At 45.1% G+C, this 19,872-nt stretch overlaps 1 protein-coding gene across 10 annotated transcripts in view; it reads right to left on the bottom strand.

Annotated features, from left to right (window-relative positions):
* The window catches only part of LOC118377279 (voltage-dependent L-type calcium channel subunit alpha-1D-like), a 201,304-nt gene that overhangs the window by 52,727 nt on the left and 128,705 nt on the right, over nt 1-19,872 (bottom strand). For 9 of the 10 annotated variants that reach the window (XM_052482061.1, XM_052482056.1, XM_052482059.1 and 6 more), the window contains 10 exons: nt 11,209-11,296; nt 11,039-11,065; nt 10,520-10,680; nt 9,999-10,224; nt 9,550-9,757; nt 2,702-2,822; nt 2,256-2,370; nt 2,094-2,148; nt 669-723; nt 430-574 (listed from right to left, as the gene is read on the bottom strand). In XM_052482061.1, coding sequence (XP_052338021.1) covers nt 430-574; nt 669-723; nt 2,094-2,148; nt 2,256-2,370; nt 2,702-2,822; nt 9,550-9,757; nt 9,999-10,224; nt 10,520-10,680; nt 11,039-11,065; nt 11,209-11,296 — 1,201 coding nt within the window. The remainder of the gene's footprint in view (nt 1-429; nt 575-668; nt 724-2,093; nt 2,149-2,255; nt 2,371-2,701; nt 2,823-9,549; nt 9,758-9,998; nt 10,225-10,519; nt 10,681-11,038; nt 11,066-11,208; nt 11,297-19,872) is intronic. The other variant, XM_052482058.1, reaches the window with a different exon arrangement.

Below are 19,872 nucleotides of genomic sequence, written 5' to 3'. Positions count from 1 at the left end.
CAAGACCTCAATCCAATTGAGAATCTGTAGTATGACTTAAAGATTGCTGTACACCAGCGAACCCATCCAACTTGAAGGAGCTGTAGCAGTTTTGCCTTGAAGAATAGGCAAAAATCCCAGTGGACAGATGTGCCAAGGTTATAGAGACATACCCCAAGAGACTTGCACCTTTAATTACTGGAAAAGGTGGCTCTACAAAGTACTGACTTTGGGGGGGTGAATAATGCACGCTCAAGTTTTCAGTTTTTTTGTTGCATTTCTTGTTTGTTTCACCATAACAAATACTTTGCATCTTCAAAGTGGTAGGCATGTTGTGTAAATCAAATGATACAAACACCCCAAAAATCCATTTTAATTCCAGGTTGTAAGGCAACAAAATAGGAAAAATGCCAAGAAAGGGTGAATACTTTCGCAAGCCACTATACTTACGGGTTAGTGTGGCTGAAGATGAAGAAAGCACTGCCCTCAGGGATGGGCGGAGTCTTCTCCTTGATGCTGAGGTCTGACAGCCTTTGAGGGCGAGGCCCAACCGGAACCTCTGGCAGATTATCATCATCATTGTCATCATCACCAACTGGGGAAAACCAGGATCAAAGATAAGGCAGTTCCAGGCCATGGAAGCTATGGCAACAAAGCGAGGACACTGATCTCAGAACAGATTAGGTTACCTGGAGTGTCTGGAGTGGGATACGGCTCCTTCTCCTCTTCCTCCTCCAGTGGAACCTACATTCATCAACACACAAATAACATATCAGCAGTGTATCTGTACTGTTATGAATGCCATATGGTTTTAACTCACTGGATCATTTTATTCAAACATTTTATTTAACCAGGAAGGGCTAATTGAGATTTAAAATCTCTTTTTCAAGAGCGTCCTGGTCAAGATAGGCAGCACCAAGTCATTACAAAAATTACAGACAAACAACATGAAAAACTACAAGTAAGTAGTAGTAGTAGTAAAAACCATGGAATTCACAAGAGTATAACAAAATCAAAAACAGCAAATTAAAAACATTGACAGCTCAGGGAATCAGTCTCAAAATCCTTCATCAGTGATTAAAAATACCAATCGGGACAAGTTCTTCCAGTTTAAAAGTCTTTCCAAGACGATGGGGCAGAGTACATAAAAGCCCTTTTACCAAATTAATTTCAGACATTTGGAACAGTTAGCGGGATAATGTCCAGAGAACGAAGAGAGTACCCACCACATTTCTGAACAATAAAAATGCACAAATAAAAAGGTAGTAAACCCAAAATGGCTTTGTAAATAAAAGTATACCAGTGACTGAGCCTACGAGTTACTAGAGAAGGCCAGCCAACCCTGGTATACAAAGTGCAGTGGTGTGTAAGGGTTTTGTCTCAAAGTGGTTTTGTCTCAAAGTGCCAAGGTAAAGGGCGTCAATTGATCTCAAACACTGAGCGGAAGCATTCATATATAAAATATCTCCCGTCTATAGTAAGGGCATAAATGTAGCTGATACTAGCCTCCTTCTGGATTCAAAAGAAAAACAGGCCTTATTCCTAAAATAAAATCCCAATTTCAGCTTCAATTTCATTGTAAGTTGTTGAATATGCAATTTAAAAGAGAGGCCGTCATCAATTAAAATTCTCCTTGCCCTGACAGGTAGTAATAGGTGAAAGGTTCAGAGCTCTATTTCTTGCTTTAGAAAACACTATTAGTTTAGTTTTGTCAGTATTGAGGATAAGCTTCAATTGACACAAGGTATGTTGAACCGTATAAAAAGCAGTTTGCAAGTTCTGGAAAGCTTTTGTAAGAGACGAGGCACAACAGTAAATAACAGTATCGTCAGCATGCTGCTGTAATTGTGCTATGCTTCTCCCTGAAGCCCGATTGGTACATTGATAAAATAGAGTAAAATATACAGCTCTTCACTCACAAGGGTTTCAAGTATTTTCACCAGGGGTGACCGCTTTGAGATTGGCCTATAATTATTTAAAATGTATTTATTTAGAATGTATCATTCTAAGTGGACCACCATTACAAAATCTTTTGTCTAATGGCGCCTCTGTGTGGTTATGGATTGCTCTTCTCTGACTGTCTAAAACCCCAATCTAAAAGCTACTCCGATTACCTTGAGATCCCCATCCTGGTCCTCAGGTTTCAGCTCCTCCATCTTATCAGTGTCTCTGGAGAGAAAAAGAGTCCAAACACAAGACAACATCCCGACCGGTCAGGAGGAACAACAGAAAAACACAGACCATTCTCTCTTTCAGTAAGACAGTGCTGACATTACCTGGCACTCTTCTTCCTCTCCTTCTCCTCCTCTTCCTCCTTTTGGGCTGTGTTCAGGCTCTCTGCATCTGCCAGGTTGTCAACGGCGATGGCCAAGAAGACGTTCAGCAGGATGTCTGATTGCAAACTGGACTTAAGGGCAACGGAGATACAACATTGACCTAACGTTTGAGTGGAATGCACTGTTCTTCACTCCTGATCCTGTGGGCCTGCAATGTGTACCAGCTATTGTTCCAGCTCAGAACTAACATATTTCATTCAACAAACAAAGAAACTACTCATCAAAAGCTACTCATGACTAGCTGAGTCAAATGGGTTAGTGCTGGGGTGGAACAAAAGCCGGCACGTATTGCGTCTCTCTTGAACCAGTGGATAATACTGATCTAAATGCTATATGACTAGGGGCAGCTGAAGACATGTGTTCTACATGTTTTAAAAACAGGATACAGTTTCCACAGACAAAGAGGATGATGAAGTAGATGCAGACGACCATGCCTGAGGAGAAGGGTCCACCGTACGCCATGATGCCGTCATACATCACAGCATTCCAATCCTCGCCTGTCAGGATCTGAGTCACACAACACAGTGTAACACAACGTCACCCCAAATTTAGTACAACGCCATCACAACATTATTACAATATTACTATTACATTATTACAAGTCATCACAATGTTATCACAACTTCATATCACAATGTTATCACAACGTCATATCACAACATTATTACAACGCCATTATAACGTCATCACATTTTGATTATGTCAATAATCATTGTGAGAGAAGCCAGGAACAGGTAGAGTCGTCCTACCTGAAACACTGTGAGTAGTGCCTGGGGGAAGTTGATTATGTCAATAATCATTATGAGAGAAGCCAGGAACAGGTAGAGTCGTCCTACCTGAAACACTGTGAGTAGTGCCTGGGGGAAGTTGATTATGTCAATAATCATTGTGAGAGAAGCCAGGAACAGGTAGAGTCGTCCTACCTGAAACACTGTGAGTAGTGCCTGGGGGAAGTTGATTATGTCAATAATCATTGTGAGAGAGGCGGGTAGAGTCGTCCTACCTGAAACACTGTGAGTAGTGCCTGGGGGAAGTTGATTATGTCAATAATCATTGTGAGAGAAGCCAGGAACAGGTAGAGTCGTCCTACCTGAAACACTGTGAGTAGTGCCTGGGGGAAGTTGATTATGTCAATAATCATTGTGAGAGAAGCCAGGAACAGGTAGAGTCGTCCTACCTGAAACACTGTGAGTAGTGCCTGGGGGAAGTTGATTATGTCAATAATCATTGTGAGAGAAGCCAGGAACAGGTAGAGTCGTCCTACCTGAAACACTGTGAGTAGTGCCTGGGGGAAGTTGATTATGTCAATAATCATTGTGAGAGAAGCCAGGAACAGGTAGAGTCGTCCTACCTGAAACACTGTGAGTAGTGCCTGGGGGAAGTTGATTATGTCAATAATCATTGTGAGAGAGGCGGGTAGAGTCGTCCTACCTGAAACACTGTGAGTAGTGCCTGGGGGAAGTTGATTATGTCAATAATCATTGTGAGAGAAGCCAGGAACAGGTAGAGTCGTCCTACCTGAAACACTGTGAGTAGTGCCTGGGGAAGTTGATTATGTCAATAATCATTGTGAGAGAAGCCAGGAACAGGTAGAGTCATCCTACCTGAAACACTGTGAGTAGTGCCTGGGGGACGTTGATTATGTCAATAATCATTGTGAGAGAGGGGGGTAAGTCGTCCTACCTGAAACACTGTGAGTAGTGCCTTGGGGAAGTTGATTATGTCAATAATCATTGTGAGAGAGGCGGGTAGAGTCGTCCTACCTGAAACACTGTGAGTAGTGCCTGGGGGAAGTTGATTATGTCAATAATCATTGTGAGAGAAGCCAGGAACAGGTAGAGTCGTCCTACCTGAAACACTGTGAGTAGTGCCTAGGGGAAGTTGATTATGTCAATAATCATTGTGAGAGAGGCGGGTAGAGTCGTCCTACCTGAAACACTGTGAGTAGTGCCTGGGGGAAGTTGATTATGTCAATAATCATTGTGAGAGAAGCCAGGAACAGGTAGAGTCGTCCTACCTGAAACACTGTGAGTAGTGCCTGGGGAAGTTGATTATGTCAATAATCATTGTGAGAGAAGCCAGGAACAGGTAGAGTCGTCCTACCTGAAACACTGTGAGTAGTGCCTGGGGAAGTTGATTATGTCAATAATCATTGTGAGAGAAGCCAGGAACAGGTAGTCGTCCTACCTGAAACACTGTGAGTAGTGCCTGGGGAAGTTGATTATGTCAATAATCATTGTGAGAGAAGCCAGGAACAGGTAGAGTCGTCCTACCTGAAACACTGTGAGTAGTGCCTGGGGGAAGTTGATTATGTCAATAATCATTGTGAGAGAGGCGGGTAGAGTCGTCCTACCTGAAACACAGTGAGTAGTGCCTGGGGAAGTTGATTATGTCAATAATCATTGTGAGAGAAGCCAGGAACAGGTAGAGTCGTCCTACCTGAAACACTGTGAGTAGTGCCTGGGGGAAGTTGATTATGTCAATAATCATTGTGAGAGAGGCGGGTAGAGTCGTCCTACCTGAAACACTGTGAGTAGTGCCTGGGGGAAGTTGATTATGTCAATAATCATTGTGAGAGAAGCCAGGAACAGGTAGAGTCGTCCTACCTGAAACACTGTGAGTAGTGCCTGGGGAAGTTGATTATGTCAATAATCATTGTGAGAGAAGCCAGGAACAGGTAGAGTCGTCCTACCTGAAACACTGTGAGTAGTGCCTGGGGAAGTTGATTATGTCAATAATCATTGTGAGAGAAGCCAGGAACAGGTAGAGTCGTCCTACCTGAAACACTGTGAGTAGTGCCTGGGGAAGTTGATTATGTCAATAATCATTGTGAGAGAAGCCAGGAACAGGTAGAGTCGTCCTACCTGAAACACTGTGAGTAGTGCCTGGGGAAGTTGATTATGTCAATAATCATTGTGAGAGAGGCGGGTAGAGTCGTCCTACCTGAAACACTGTGAGTAGTGCCTGGGGGAAGTTGATTATGTCAATAATCATTGTGAGAGAAGCCAGGAACAGGTAGAGTCGTCCTACCTGAAACACTGTGAGTAGTGCCTGGGGGAAGTTGATTATGTCAATAATCATTGTGAGAGAAGCCAGGAACAGGTAGAGTCATCCTACCTGAAACACTGTGAGTAGTGCCTGGGGGAAGTTGATTATGTCAATAATCATTGTGAGAGAGGGGGTAGAGTCGTCCTACCTGAAACACTGTGAGTAGTGCCTGGGGGAAGTTGATTATGTCAATAATCATTGTGAGAGAGGCGGGTAGAGTCGTCCTACCTGAAACACTGTGAGTAGTGCCTGGGGGAAGTTGATTATGTCAATAATCATTGTGAGAGAAGCCAGGAACAGGTAGAGTCGTCCTACCTGAAACACTGTGAGTAGTGCCTAGGGGAAGTTGATTATGTCAATAATCATTGTGAGAGAGGCGGGTAGAGTCGTCCTACCTGAAACACTGTGAGTAGTGCCTGGGGGAAGTTGATTATGTCAATAATCATTGTGAGAGAAGCCAGGAACAGGTAGAGTCGTCCTACCTGAAACACTGTGAGTAGTGCCTGGGGGAAGTTGATTATGTCAATAATCATTGTGAGAGAAGCCAGGAACAGGTAGAGTCGTCCTACCTGAAACACTGTGAGTAGTGCCTGGGGGAAGTTGATTATGTCAATAATCATTGTGAGAGAAGCCAGGAACAGGTAGTCGTCCTACCTGAAACACTGTGAGTAGTGCCTGGGGGAAGTTGATTATGTCAATAATCATTGTGAGAGAAGCCAGGAACAGGTAGAGTCGTCCTACCTGAAACACTGTGAGTAGTGCCTGGGGGAAGTTGATTATGTCAATAATCATTGTGAGAGAGGCGGGTAGAGTCGTCCTACCTGAAACACTGTGAGTAGTGCCTGGGGGAAGTTGATTATGTCAATAATCATTGTGAGAGAAGCCAGGAACAGGTAGAGTCGTCCTACCTAAAACACTGTGAGTAGTGCCTGGGGGAAGTTGATTATGTCAATAATCATTGTGAGAGAGGCGGGTAGAGTCGTCCTACCTGAAACACTGTGAGTAGTGCCTGGGGAAGTTGATTATGTCAATAATCATTGTGAGAGAAGCCAGGAACAGGTAGAGTCGTCCTACCTGAAACACTGTGAGTAGTGCCTGGGGGAAGTTGATTATGTCAATAATCATTGTGAGAGAAGCCAGGAACAGGTAGAGTCGTCCTACCTGAAACACTGTGAGTAGTGCCTGGGGGAAGTTGATTATGTCAATAATCATTGTGAGAGAGGCGGGTAGAGTCGTCCTACCTGAAACACTGTGAGTAGTGCCTGGGGGATGTTGATTATGTCAATAATCATTGTGAGAGAAGCCAGGAACAGGTAGAGTCGTCCTACCTGAAACACTGTGAGTAGTGCCTGGGGGAAGTTGATTATGTCAATAATCATTGTGAGAGAGGCGGGTAGAGTCGTCCTACCTGAAACACTGTGAGTAGTGCCTGGGGGAAGTTGATTATGTCAATAATCATTGTGAGAGAAGCCAGGAACAGGTAGAGTCGTCCTACCTGAAACACTGTGAGTAGTGCCTGGGGAAGTTGATTATGTCAATAATCATTGTGAGAGAGGCGGGTAGAGTCGTCCTACCTGAAACACTGTGAGTAGTGCCTGGGGATGTTGATTATGTCAATAATCATTGTGAGAGAAGCCAGGAACAGGTAGAGTCGTCCTACCTGAAACACTGTGAGTAGTGCCTGGGGGAAGTTGATTATGTCAATAATCATTGTGAGAGAGGCGGGTAGAGTCGTCCTACCTGAAACACTGTGAGTAGTGCCTGGGGGAAGTTGATTATGTCAATAATCATTGTGAGAGAAGCCAGGAACAGGTAGAGTCGTCCTACCTGAAACACTGTGAGTAGTGCCTGGGGAAGTTGATTATGTCAATAATCATTGTGAGAGAGGCGGGTAGAGTCGTCCTACCTGAAACACTGTGAGTAGTGCCTGGGGGAAGTTGATTATGTCAATAATCATTATGAGAGAAGCCAGGAACAGGTAGAGTCGTCCTACCTGAAACACTGTGAGTAGTGCCTGGGGGATGTTGATTATGTCAATAATCATTGTGAGAGAAGCCAGGAACAGGTAGAGTCGTCCTACCTGAAACACTGTGAGTAGTGCCTGGGGGATGTTGATTATGTCAATAATCATTGTGAGAGAAGCCAGGAACAAGTAGAGTCGTCCTACCTGAAACACTGTGAGTAGTGCCTGGGGGATGTTGATTATGTCAATAATCATTGTGAGAGAGGCGGGTAGAGTCGTCCTACCTGAAACACTGTGAGTAGTGCCTGGGGGATGTTGATTATGTCAATAATCATTGTGAGAGAAGCCAGGAACAGGTAGAGTCGTCCTACCTGAAACACTGTGAGTAGTGCCTGGGGGAAGTTGATTATGTCAATAATCATTGTGAGAGAGGCGGGTAGAGTCGTCCTACCTGAAACACTGTGAGTAGTGCCTGGGGGAAGTTGATTATGTCAATAATCATTGTGAGAGAAGCCAGGAACAGGTAGAGTCGTCCTACCTGAAACACTGTGAGTAGTGCCTGGGGGAAGTTGATTATGTCAATAATCATTGTGAGAGAGGCGGGTAGAGTCGTCCTACCTGAAACACTGTGAGTAGTGCCTGGGGGAAGTTGATTATGTCAATAATCATTATGAGAGAAGCCAGGAACAGGTAGAGTCGTCCTACCTGAAACACTGTGAGTAGTGCCTGGGGGATGTTGATTATGTCAATAATCATTGTGAGAGAAGCCAGGAACAGGTAGAGTCGTCCTACCTGAAACACTGTGAGTAGTGCCTGGGGGATGTTGATTATGTCAATAATCATTGTGAGAGAAGCCAGGAACAAGTAGAGTCGTCCTACCTGAAACACTGTGAGTAGTGCCTGGGGGATGTTGATTATGTCAATAATCATTGTGAGAGAGGCGGGTAGAGTCGTCCTACCTGAAACACTGTGAGTAGTGCCTGGGGAAGTTGATTATGTCAATAATCATTGTGAGAAGAAGCCAGGAACAGGTAGAGTCGTCCTACCTGAAACACTGTGAGTAGTGCCTGGGGGAAGTTGATTATGTCAATAATCATTGTGAGAGAGGCGGGTAGAGTCGTCCTACCTGAAACACTGTGAGTAGTGCCTGGGGGAAGTTGATTATGTCAATAATCATTATGAGAGAAGCCAGGAACAGGTAGAGTCGTCCTACCTGAAACACTGTGAGTAGTGCCTGGGGGATGTTGATTATGTCAATAATCATTGTGAGAGAAGCCAGGAACAGGTAGAGTCGTCCTACCTGAAACACTGTGAGTAGTGCCTGGGGGATGTTGATTATGTCAATAATCATTGTGAGAGAAGCCAGGAACAAGTAGAGTCGTCCTACCTGAAACACTGTGAGTAGTGCCTGGGGGATGTTGATTATGTCAATAATCATTGTGAGAGAGGCGGGTAGAGTCGTCCTACCTGAAACACTGTGAGTAGTGCCTGGGGAAGTTGATTATGTCAATAATCATTGTGAGAGAAGCCAGGAACAGGTAGAGTCGTCCTACCTGAAACACTGTGAGTAGTGCCTGGGGGAAGTTGATTATGTCAATAATCATTGTGAGAGAGGCGGGTAGAGTCGTCCTACCTGAAACACTGTGAGTAGTGCCTGGGGGAAGTTGATTATGTCAATAATCATTGTGAGAGAAGCCAGGAACAAGTAGAGTCGTCCTACCTGAAACACTGTGAGTAGTGCCTGGGGGATGTTGATTATGTCAATAATCATTGTGAGAGAGGCGGGTAGAGTCGTCCTACCTGAAACACTGTGAGTAGTGCCTGGGGGAAGTTGATTATGTCAATAATCATTGTGAGAGAAGCCAGGAACAAGTAGAGTCGTCCTACCTGAAACACTGTGAGTAGTGCCTGGGGGATGTTGATTATGTCAATAATCATTGTGAGAGAGGCGGGTAGAGTCGTCCTACCTGAAACACTGTGAGTAGTGCCTGGGGTGCCTGTTGATTATGTCAATAATCATTGTGAGAGAAGCCAGGAACAAGTAGAGTCGTCCTACCTGAAACACTGTGAGTAGTGCCTGGGGGATGTTGATTATGTCAATAATCATTGTGAGAGAGGCGGGTAGAGTCGTCCTACCTGAAACACTGTGAGTAGTGCCTGGGGGATGTTGATTATGTCAATAATCATTGTGAGAGAAGCCAGGAACAGGTAGAGTCGTCCTACCTGAAACACTGTGAGTAGTGCCTGGGGGAAGTTGTCGAAGGTGCTCCTCTTAGTTATCGTCTCGTCGAAGTTGAACTTGCCGCCGAAGAGCTGCATGCCCAACAGAGAGAAGATGATGATGAAGAGGAAGAGCAGGAGCAGGAGGGAGGCGATGGACTTCATGGAGTTGAGCAGCGATGCCACCAGGTTACTGAGAGATGCCCAGTGGCTACAGGGCAGAGGGAGAAAGAGAAGGTCAAGATGAATGCACAAACAACCCATACGCAAGCATGCAAGCACACATACCGAGAGACTGATAAACATTCTTCCAACAGTATATGATACATCAAAACCAGTGAGCAAAAAAAGAGATGTGACGTGAATGTATCACAGAGGTAAACATTTTGCCAAAATTACACCTCCACCACGCCAGTCTATGTCCAGCCTCTCCTGAAGTCTCCCAGTCTCACCGTGTGACCTTGAAGATGCGTAGCAGGCGGACACAGCGGAACACAGAGATGCCCAGGGGAGACATGATGGCCAGCTCCACCAGGATGGTCTCCACGATGCCGCCACACACCACGAAGCAGTCGAAGCGGTTGAACAGAGACACGAAGTAGGCCTGCAGGCCCAGACTGTACATCTTCACCAGCATCTCACACGTAAACAGAGCCAGCAGAACTTTGTTGGCCACATCTGGAGAGCAGCGGACATCAGCATGTAGACATTACAGTACAACATTTTCCAGTTATAAAGATCACTGCTATGGGGATCTGGTAGGAAGGGTTACTGTATGCAGCAGATACAGTATCTGGGTAAGTCATTGTATTGTCTGATATCAAGGGCACTACTGTAGTACAATGGCATTGTAGATTGTAAGATTCAAGGATAACATAGTAAGTATCATGTGGGTTTCTGAGAAGGACACTGTAAAGTACAAATTATGCTAAAACTATGTGATTGGGAAATAACATTTTGACCCTCTACCCACCCTGTACTTCCGTGAGCCAGTCAGGCTGGTTGTAGTGCTCTGACGAGATGGTGAGCGTGTTGAGAAACACCAGGATGATCACCAGCCAATAGAAAGACACTGACTTCACGGCAACACGACACTTCCTGCGGCAGAACCGGTTCCAGCGACGCCATCGCCGACTTCAAGAGAGAGGAAATGATGTCACAATCTGACTCGAATCAGGAAGTTGTGTTACATACTGGTTGATCATCACAGGATTTAATGAACGGGTCAATTGTGAACTGGAATGAAATCATGCATGTTAGACAGAAGATATCAAACAATGTCAGGGTCACAGACTAAACAAAATGCAGACGTGGTGAGGATGATGAAGATGTGGATGATGATGAAGAGGACATCAGCAGGAGTGCAGTGACTGATCAGGATGGACAGAGTGTGTGTGTGGGAAAAACACAAGCGAGTGACGATGAATTTCCACAATGTGCATCAGGGCCATGCAAAACAACTAATGACACATAGTACTGACAGAGGACTGACCTGTACTTTGATTTGATCATTTTCTGACTGAAGAAATTAAGAATCATATTGTTAATTCCATTTGCATGAATGACGTATTACAGAAGCTTTTTAAGTCTACTCAGGCAGAAAGAAACCTTGCACCTTGACAGACAGACAGAGACAGAAACCTTGCACCTTGACAGACTCACCAGAGTGGTCCACAGCAGTTAGCCTTATCGTCCTCTCCGTTGGGGTTGTCAGTGTTCACAGACTCTGTCTCGCTGGCGGGCTTGCTTGCTGTGACATCACACAAACACAGGAAGCAAGGTGAGATCCAGTCGAACTATGGCTCCGACTTTCCAACCTAAAGAACCCTTATGATCAGGTTTGGGGAGTAACTGATTACATGTAATCTGATTTTTAAAAGGCTATAACTGTAATCCGTTACGTTACCAGCAAAAATATTGTAATCAGATTACAGATACTTTTGAAAAACTACATGATTACTTCTTGGATTGCATTTAAATTCAGAAAGGATGTTTGTGATAAAAAAATACATTATGACACCTTTCTGTTTTCTCAATGACATTCAATTCAGCATTGAAAAAAGTTTGACCACAAGTCAGAGAACACTAGGATGACACGTCAAATGCGTTTGATGGATCCTTTTTGTCTCACTCTAATGTCTTTTAAGGGGAAAGTAATCCAAAAGTAACCAAAAGTTATCAGATTACGTTACTGAGTTCGGGTAATCCAAAAGTTACATTACTGATTACAATTTTGGACAGGTAACTGTAACAGATTACATTTCAAAAGTAGCCAACCTAATCCTACTTATGGTTGAGTGTTTTGGGTAGTTTAAATCTAGTAAAGATGGCATGATTTCATATCCTCATCATTCAGTATAGGGCTCTTTGGGGACCATCATTGGCAGTCAGAATACAGAGGGCTGATTGCAGCAGCTGCAGAGATCATCCATGCTGTTTACTATGTGAAGGGGATAACAATAGTGTGCTTTCTGATAGGGTTAGAAACGTTATGCTAGTAGTGGATCTGTGCAGATGCTGTACAAACCTTATGAATAAGTAAATACAAGGTCAAAAATAACACAAAATATCTCAAGGAAAAATCCAAATCACAATGCACAGGAATGGAGTAAAAAAAACAAGACTTATAAAAATGAACTAAATAAAAGAAATGGCAATGAATGACTGAAAATGCATGTCTACAATGCATGTCTACAAGGCAATCTATCTATTTTAAATAATATTGTTTACAAATATGCATACCCTTTCCATAGTCAACATATCAATGTGTTCATATTTGCAGACAATATTTCCCTTATTCACTTATGGTCCAGTTCCGGAGAATTCTAGGTTACAGTACAACATGCACATGACCTCTCGTAACCTCTAGAAGCCTTAAACCTGCTGGTTGTGTCTCAAAATACTGATGTTTGATTCACAAATCTTGTCCTACTTTAACAAAGAGTCAGGCCATGAGGACACAGATCTAATGAAGAGGCTGATTGAGTGAAATGAAGAGTAGTTGTAGAGAGGATTGAACACAACAATTGGACAAGAACACATCACACTAGTAGCAAAGCACAAGCAAGCAAAGGAGGGAGGGCAAAACACACACACACACACAACCCAATTTACCCTGTGTCTCTGTGGACTGGCTGAACCAGCCAAACTTCCCTTTCTTCTTCTCCGTTAGGTCAGCCAGTGTCACGCCTTGGTGTTTTAAAGGCATGCAGTACATGCATTTAGACAGCGGAGGGAGCAGTGAGTCAGTAGAGAACAAGCGAGAACAGATATCTACTACTATATAAGCAGTTAGGAAGAGGCTAGAGAAGCACTAAACAAAACATAAGAGACAAAAGAGAAGAGAAGCCAATAACTGGAAAGCATGAAAGAAGGAGAGAAGAAGAAGCAGTCGTAGAGCAGAGGAGAGAAGAAGAAGAAGGACATCTATTAGTAGCAGCTAGTGGGCCACACAGAGTTGAACTCTACGCAGATTAAAACATGTACATTAAGGAAAGAGGGTTGGTAAAGTATGGTACCTAGACACCACACATAGACAACTGACATAGAGGGGTCTAATAGTCTAACAACAGTGACAGATTATACACTACACAGATATGCACTAATAAAGCTTTCTGTGGTGACCTAAAACCAGTGGGTAGATGGCTGGAGCTAGGGTTGCAGCAGTGCCAGGCAGAGCAGTGGGAGAGGGGGGGGGGGTCGTCTCATCGCTGCAACTCTCGTACGGACTCAGGAGAGGCGAAGGTAGAGAGCCGTGCGTCCTCCGAAAGACAACACAACCAAGCCGCACTGCTTCTTAACACAATGCCCACTTAACACAGAAGCCAGCCGCACCAATGTGTCAGAGGAAACACACCGTACACCTGGCTACCGTGTCAACATGCACTGCGCCCGGCCCGCCATAGGAGTCGCTAGTGAGTGATGGGATAAGTACATCCCTGCAAACCCTCCACTAACCCGGGCGACGCTGGGCCAATTGTGCTCCGCCCCATGGGTCTCCCGGTCGCGGCCGGCTGCAACACAGCCTGGACTGAAAACCAGAATCTCTACTGGCACGGCTAGCTCTGCGATGCAGTATCTTAGACCACTGCGCCACTCGGGAGGCACAATCATCTCTTTTTAAACAGACTCACACAGACACCTCAAGGCCTCAAGGGATTCTACCACTGAGTCATATTTGCCAAGAACCCCCATTCACATTACTTTCACTGGCTGTAAGCCAAAGCATTTGCAACACTGCTACTGAACATGTATAAATACACTATCTGAAATGAAACCTTCCATTATTGAGGATGGACTTTGTTTGGGTTATCCTGATCATGATAAGACACTGCCATAGTATTTACTGTGTTTGTTTACAGTAGCAACCAGCTCAACTAATGTCCCATACAAACTCAATGAGAAACAGCACATCAATACATATTTTGTATTGTAGAGCCCAATAGTGAGAGTACTGCTGATACCGTAGATGAGGCACTCAAACCTACCGGCATGCATTAGTCTAACTCTCTAGATCTCCCAGGCTTTACAGTTAATGACGGGGGAGACAAAAATAGAACAATAGCATCACTGATGTGCCTATTATGTCTACTAAAAATTGCCCAGATGAGATGGATACTACAGCCAATATCTCTCTCTCTCTCTCTCTCTCTCTCTCTGCACACTAAAACATGCATCCATGCATGCACACACAGTCTGTCAGTCAACATACACTATGATGGGCATTAATATGGAGTTGGTCCCACCTTTAATGCTGTAACAGCCTCAACTCTTCTGCGAAGGCTTTCCACTAGATGCTGGAACATTGCTGCGGGGACTTGCTTCCGTTCAGCCACAAGAGCGTTAGTGAGGTTGGGCAATTAGGACTGGCTTGCAGTCGGCATTCCAATTCCTCCCAAAGGTGTTCAATGGAGTTTAGGTCAGGGCTCTGTGCGGGCCAGTCAAGTTCTTCCACACCAATCTCGACAAACCATTTCGGATTGGATCTCGCTTTGTGCACGGGGGCATTGACATGCTGAAACAGGAAAGGGCTTTTCCCAAACTGTTCCCATAAAGTTGGAAGCACAGAATCATCTAGAATGTCATTGTAAGATAGCGGTAGCATTAAGATTTCCCTTCACTGGAACTAAGGGGCTTAGCCCGAAACATGAAAAACAGCCCAGGACCATTATTCCTCCTCCACCAAACTTTCCACTTCTGTGAGCTTGTGTGGCCAATCACTTTGCAGCCGAGCAGTAGTTGCTCCTAGATAATTTCCACTTCACAATAATAGCACTTACAGTTAACCAGGGCAGCTCTAGCAGGGCAGAAATTTGACGAACTGACTTGTTGGAAAGTTGGCATCCTGTGAAGGTGCCTTGTTGAAAGTCACTGAGCTCTTCAGTAAGGTCATTCTACTGCCAATGTTTGTCGATGGAGATTGAATGGCTGCGTGCTCAATGTTATACACCTGTCAGCAACACGTGTGGATGAAATAGCCAGATTCACAAATTTGAAGGGGTGTCCACATACTTCTGTATAAATAGAGTACCTACAATAGCAAATGTCTCATCCCAACAGGAAGCGCTGTGTCGTCATGCATCATGCTGCACACGCTTACATAAAGAGGATTTGGATTACTGTCTCTTTCTTCCATTGAAGTCATATCATCATCATTCCTGTGTGTGTGTGTGTGTGTGTGTGTGTGTGTGTGTGTGTGTGTGTGTGTGTGTGTGTGTGTGTGTGTGTGTGTGTGTGTGTGTGTGTGTGTGTGTGTGTGTGTGTGTGTGTGTGTGTGTGTGTGTGTGTGTGTGTGTGTGTGTGAGAGATCATGTGTGTGTGTGTGTTACAGCTGAAGCAGCAGACATGACATTCACTTTCATTTGGTTTACCAAGAATGATAACAATTTCTCAGGAAGTCCTGGGATCAATAGCAATATGATCCAGTGACATAACATCACAGGAACAGGTGGTAGAACCAACAGGGAACAAACACCCATTATTGCATTCCAACCTGTTTAAAACCTAGACTCTGTCTTTGTCTCTGAACCACACTGCTGGCCAGGTGCTGGTAACAGGGTAGAGTAGACTTTCAGCATGACTTTCAGTATGCTTATAGAGAAGAGCACTCAACATGCACTGCACTGACACACATGACTGATGATTGGTTGAACAGATAAGAAGGTTGTAGTTGCTGTACTGTTAGATTTCAGTGCAGCCTTTGATGTTGTTGACCATAACCTGTTGTTGAATTTTTTTCTGTGATATGGCTTTTCAACCTCTGCCAAATTTTGGATTTAGAGATATTTATTTAATAGGCTCTGTCGCAGCCGGCCGCGACCGGGAGGTTCCGTGGGGCGACGCACAATTGGCCTAGCGTCGTCCGGGTTAGGGAGGGGTTGGCCGGTAGGGATATCCTTGTCTCATCGCACACCAGCGACTCCTGTGGCGGGCCGGGCGCAGTGCGCGCTAACTAGGTCGCCAGGTGCACGGTGTTTCCTCCGACACATTGGTGCGGCTGGCTTCCGGGTTGGATGCGCACTGTGTTAAGAAGCTTGGTTGGGTTGTGTTTTGGAGGACGCATGGCTTTCAAACTTCGTCTCTCCCGAAAGCGTACAGGAGTTGTAGCGATGAGAGAAGATAGTAACTACTAATAATTGGATACCACGAAATTGGGGAGAAAAGGGGGTAAATTAAAAATAAAATAAAACAACTAAAATGCTTGATTGCATTTCAAAGAATGAATGTATAGGAGGAGCGAGAACTGCGTGCATATTATCTGTGACAAACAGGTGCTGTTAGATTACATAATGTTTCTGCCTGTTTGGAACAGTGTAAACAACACTAAATACATTCAAAGTAATACCAGTCTGTTGTAACAATCTTTTAAGGCTTTATTACAACATAGCAAATATTAAAAGCAGCTGAATCTGTGAAATTGCTTTATCCAACATTTTTCCGTTGCATGAGGCTTGGCGCTCACAGAATCAGTAGGCTATTAAACAAACACTCAAACAGTAGCAGGATCTGTCTTATTTCTGTAGATATGGATGATTTATAAAGCCAGGTACATTTAACAGTTAGGCTGTTGATTATCGACCTAATTAAGATGGGGTTTCCTCTAGGCTAAGGCCAGGGCTGTTTCTTCGTCTCTGCTGCTGCTGCCTCTGCCACATTGTTCGCCAATCCCAATATGCTGCTTAACGTTGCTATTATGCATAGGGAAAGGCATAGGGAAAGGCATAGGGAAAGGCATAGGGAAAGGCATAGGGAAAGGTATAGGGAAAGGCATAGGGAAAGGCATAGGGAAAGGCATAGGGAAAGGCATAGGGAAAGGCATAGGGAAAGGCATAGGGAAAGGTATAGGGAAAGGCATAGGGAAAGGCATAGGGAAAGGCATAGGGAAAGGCATAGGGAAAGGCATAGGGAAAGGCATAGGGAAAGGCATAGGGAAAGGTATAGGGAAAGGCATAGGGAAAGGCATAGGGAAAGGCATAGGGAAAGGCATAGGGAAAGGTATAGGGAAAGGCATAGGGAAAGGCATAGGGAAAGGTATAGGGAAAGGCATAGGGAAAGGCATAGGGAAAGGCATAGGGAAAGGCATAGGGAAAGGCATAGGGAAAGGTATAGGGAAAGGCATAGGGAAAGGCATAGGGCATAGGGGCATAAGGCATAGGAAAGGCATAGGGAAAGGCATAGGGAAAGGCATAGGAAAGGTATAGGAAAGGCATAGGGAAAGGCAAAAGGCATAGGAATAGGGCATAGGGAAAGGCATAGGGAAAGGCATAGGGAAAGGCATAGGGAAAGGCATAGGGCATAGGGAAAGGCAAGGCATAGGGAAAGGGGCATAGGGAAAGGCATAGGGCAAGGAAAGGCATAGGGAAAGGCATAGGGAAAGGCATAGGGAAAGGCATAGGGAAAGGCATAGGAAAGGCATAGGGAAAGGCATATAGGGGGAAAGGCAAAGGTATAGGGAAAGGCATAGGGAAAGGCATAGGGAAAGGCATAGGGAAAGGGAAAGGCATAGGGAAAGGCATAGGGAAAGGCATAGGGAAAGGCATAGGGAAAGGCATAGGGAAAGGCATAGGGAAAGGTATAGGGAAAGGCATAGGGAAAGGCATAGGGAAAGGCATAGGGAAAGGCATAGGGAAAGGCATAGGGAAAGGCATAGGGAAAGGTATAGGGAAAGGCATAGGGAAATAGGCATAGGGAAGGCATAGGAAAGGCATAGGGGGAAGGGGAAAGGCATAGGGAAAGGCATAGGGAAAGGCATAGGGAAAGGCAAAAACTAGGAAAGCACTGAACATGAAGTTTAGAACTCTGGAAAGGACTGTATCCAACGCAGGAGAAATCGCATTTGTTCAAAAATAATATTCAAAATATTAGATTCGCACCATTTTGACATAATATAGTCATACACAGTTTCAGTATCACATCTTAGTGTGAAGTACCATCCTCGTGGCCTCCGCAATGGATTAGACCACTGAGAATCAGACAGGTGTCTTGTGCACCATGAAAAAATAAGAACATTTTGACTGCTCGACTAAAGAAATCTCGGTCGACCAACAGCCTATCAACCAAACAATCGACCAGTCGACTAAATGGTGTCAGCCCTAGTGGCCAGTAAAGAACTGGTCCTGAACGTCTCTAAAACTAAGAGCATTGTATTTGGTACAAATCATTTCCTAAATTCTAGACCTCAGCTGAATCTGGTAATGAATGGTGTGGCTGTTGAGCAAGTTGAAGAGACTGAATTACTTGGTTTGACCGTAGATTGTAAACTGTCAGGATCAAAACATATAGATTCAATGGTTGTAAAGATGGGGTAGAGGTCTGTCCGGTGAGAAAGAGATGCTCTGCTTTTTTGACACCACACTCCATAAAGCAAGTCCTGCATCACTTGTTGTTTTTATAAGAAACACGAATGTGTTGGACACTACAAATTGTTGCAGTGAACTTACACACAGCACTGACACACACACTTATCCTACCAGACATGCCACCAGGGGTCTTTTCACAGTCACCAGGTCCAGAACAAATTGAGGGATCCTAATAACATCTAAACCTAAGTAGAACAGAGGGGAATGAGATGTGAAGGGGGTGGTGAGGTAGGAGAACAGAGGGGAATGAGATGTGAAGGAGGTGGTGAGGTAGGAGAACAGAGGGGAATGAGATGTGAAGGAGGTGGTGAGGTAGGAGAACAGAGGGGAATGAGATGTGAAGGAGGTGGTGAGGTAGGAGAACAGAGGGGAATGAGATGTGAAGGGGGTGGTGAGGTTGGAGAACAGAGGGGAATGAGATGTGAAGGGGGTGGTGAGGTAGGAGAACAGAGGGGAATGAGATGTGAAGGGGGTGGTGAGGTAGGAGAACAGAGGGGAATGAGATGTGAAGGAGGTGGTGAGGTAGGAGAACAGAGGGAATGAGATGTGAAGGGGTGGTGAGGTTGGAGAACAGAGGGGAATGAGATGTGAAGGGGTGGTGAGGTAGGAGAACAGAGGGAATGAGATGTGAAGGGGTGGTGAGGTAGGAGAACAGAGGGGAATGAGATGTGAAGGGGTGGTGAGGTTGGAGAACAGAGGGAATGAGATGTGAAGGGGGTGGTGAGGTTGGAGAACAGAGGGGAATGAGATGTGAAGGGGTGGTGAGGTAGGAGAACAGAGGGGAATGAGATGTGAAGGGGTGGTGAGGTTGGAGAACAGAGGGGAATGAGATGTGAAGGGGGTGGTGAGGTTGGAGAACAGAGGGGAATGAGATGTGAAGGGGGTGGTGAGGTAGGAGAACAGAGGGGAATGAGATGTGAAGGAGGTGGTGAGGTAGGAGAACAGAGGGGAATGAGATGTGAAGGGGGTGGTGAGGTAGGAGAACAGAGGGGAATGAGATGTGAAGGAGGTGGTGAGGTAGGAGAACAGAGGGGAATGAGATGTGAAGGGGGTGGTGAGGTTGGAGAACAGAGGGGAATGAGATGTGAAGGAGGTGGTGAGGTAGGAGAACAGAGGGGAATGAGATGTGAAGGGGGTGGTGAGGTTGGAGAACAGAGGGGAATGAGATGTGAAGGGGGTGGTGAGGTAGGAGAACAGAGGGGAATGAGATGTGAAGGGGGTGGTGAGGTAGGAGAACAGAGGGGAATGAGATGTGAAGGGGTGGTGAGGTAGGAGAACAGAGGGGAATGAGATGTGAAGGAGGTGGTGAGGTAGGAGAACAGAGGGGAATGAGATGTGAAGGGGGTGGTGAGGTAGGAGAACAGAGGGGAATGAGATGTGAAGGAGGTGGTGAGGTAGGAGAACAGAGGGGAATGAGATGTGAAGGAGGTGGTGAGGTAGGAGAACAGAGGGAATGAGATGTGAAGGG

The sequence above is a fragment of the Oncorhynchus keta genome, chromosome 27 (genome assembly GCF_023373465.1).
Source record: "Oncorhynchus keta strain PuntledgeMale-10-30-2019 chromosome 27, Oket_V2, whole genome shotgun sequence".
NCBI classification, from domain to species: Eukaryota; Metazoa; Chordata; class Actinopteri; order Salmoniformes; family Salmonidae; genus Oncorhynchus; species Oncorhynchus keta.
Note: the sequence above shows the minus strand (reverse complement) of the source record. Positions and strands in the feature narration are given on the sequence as shown.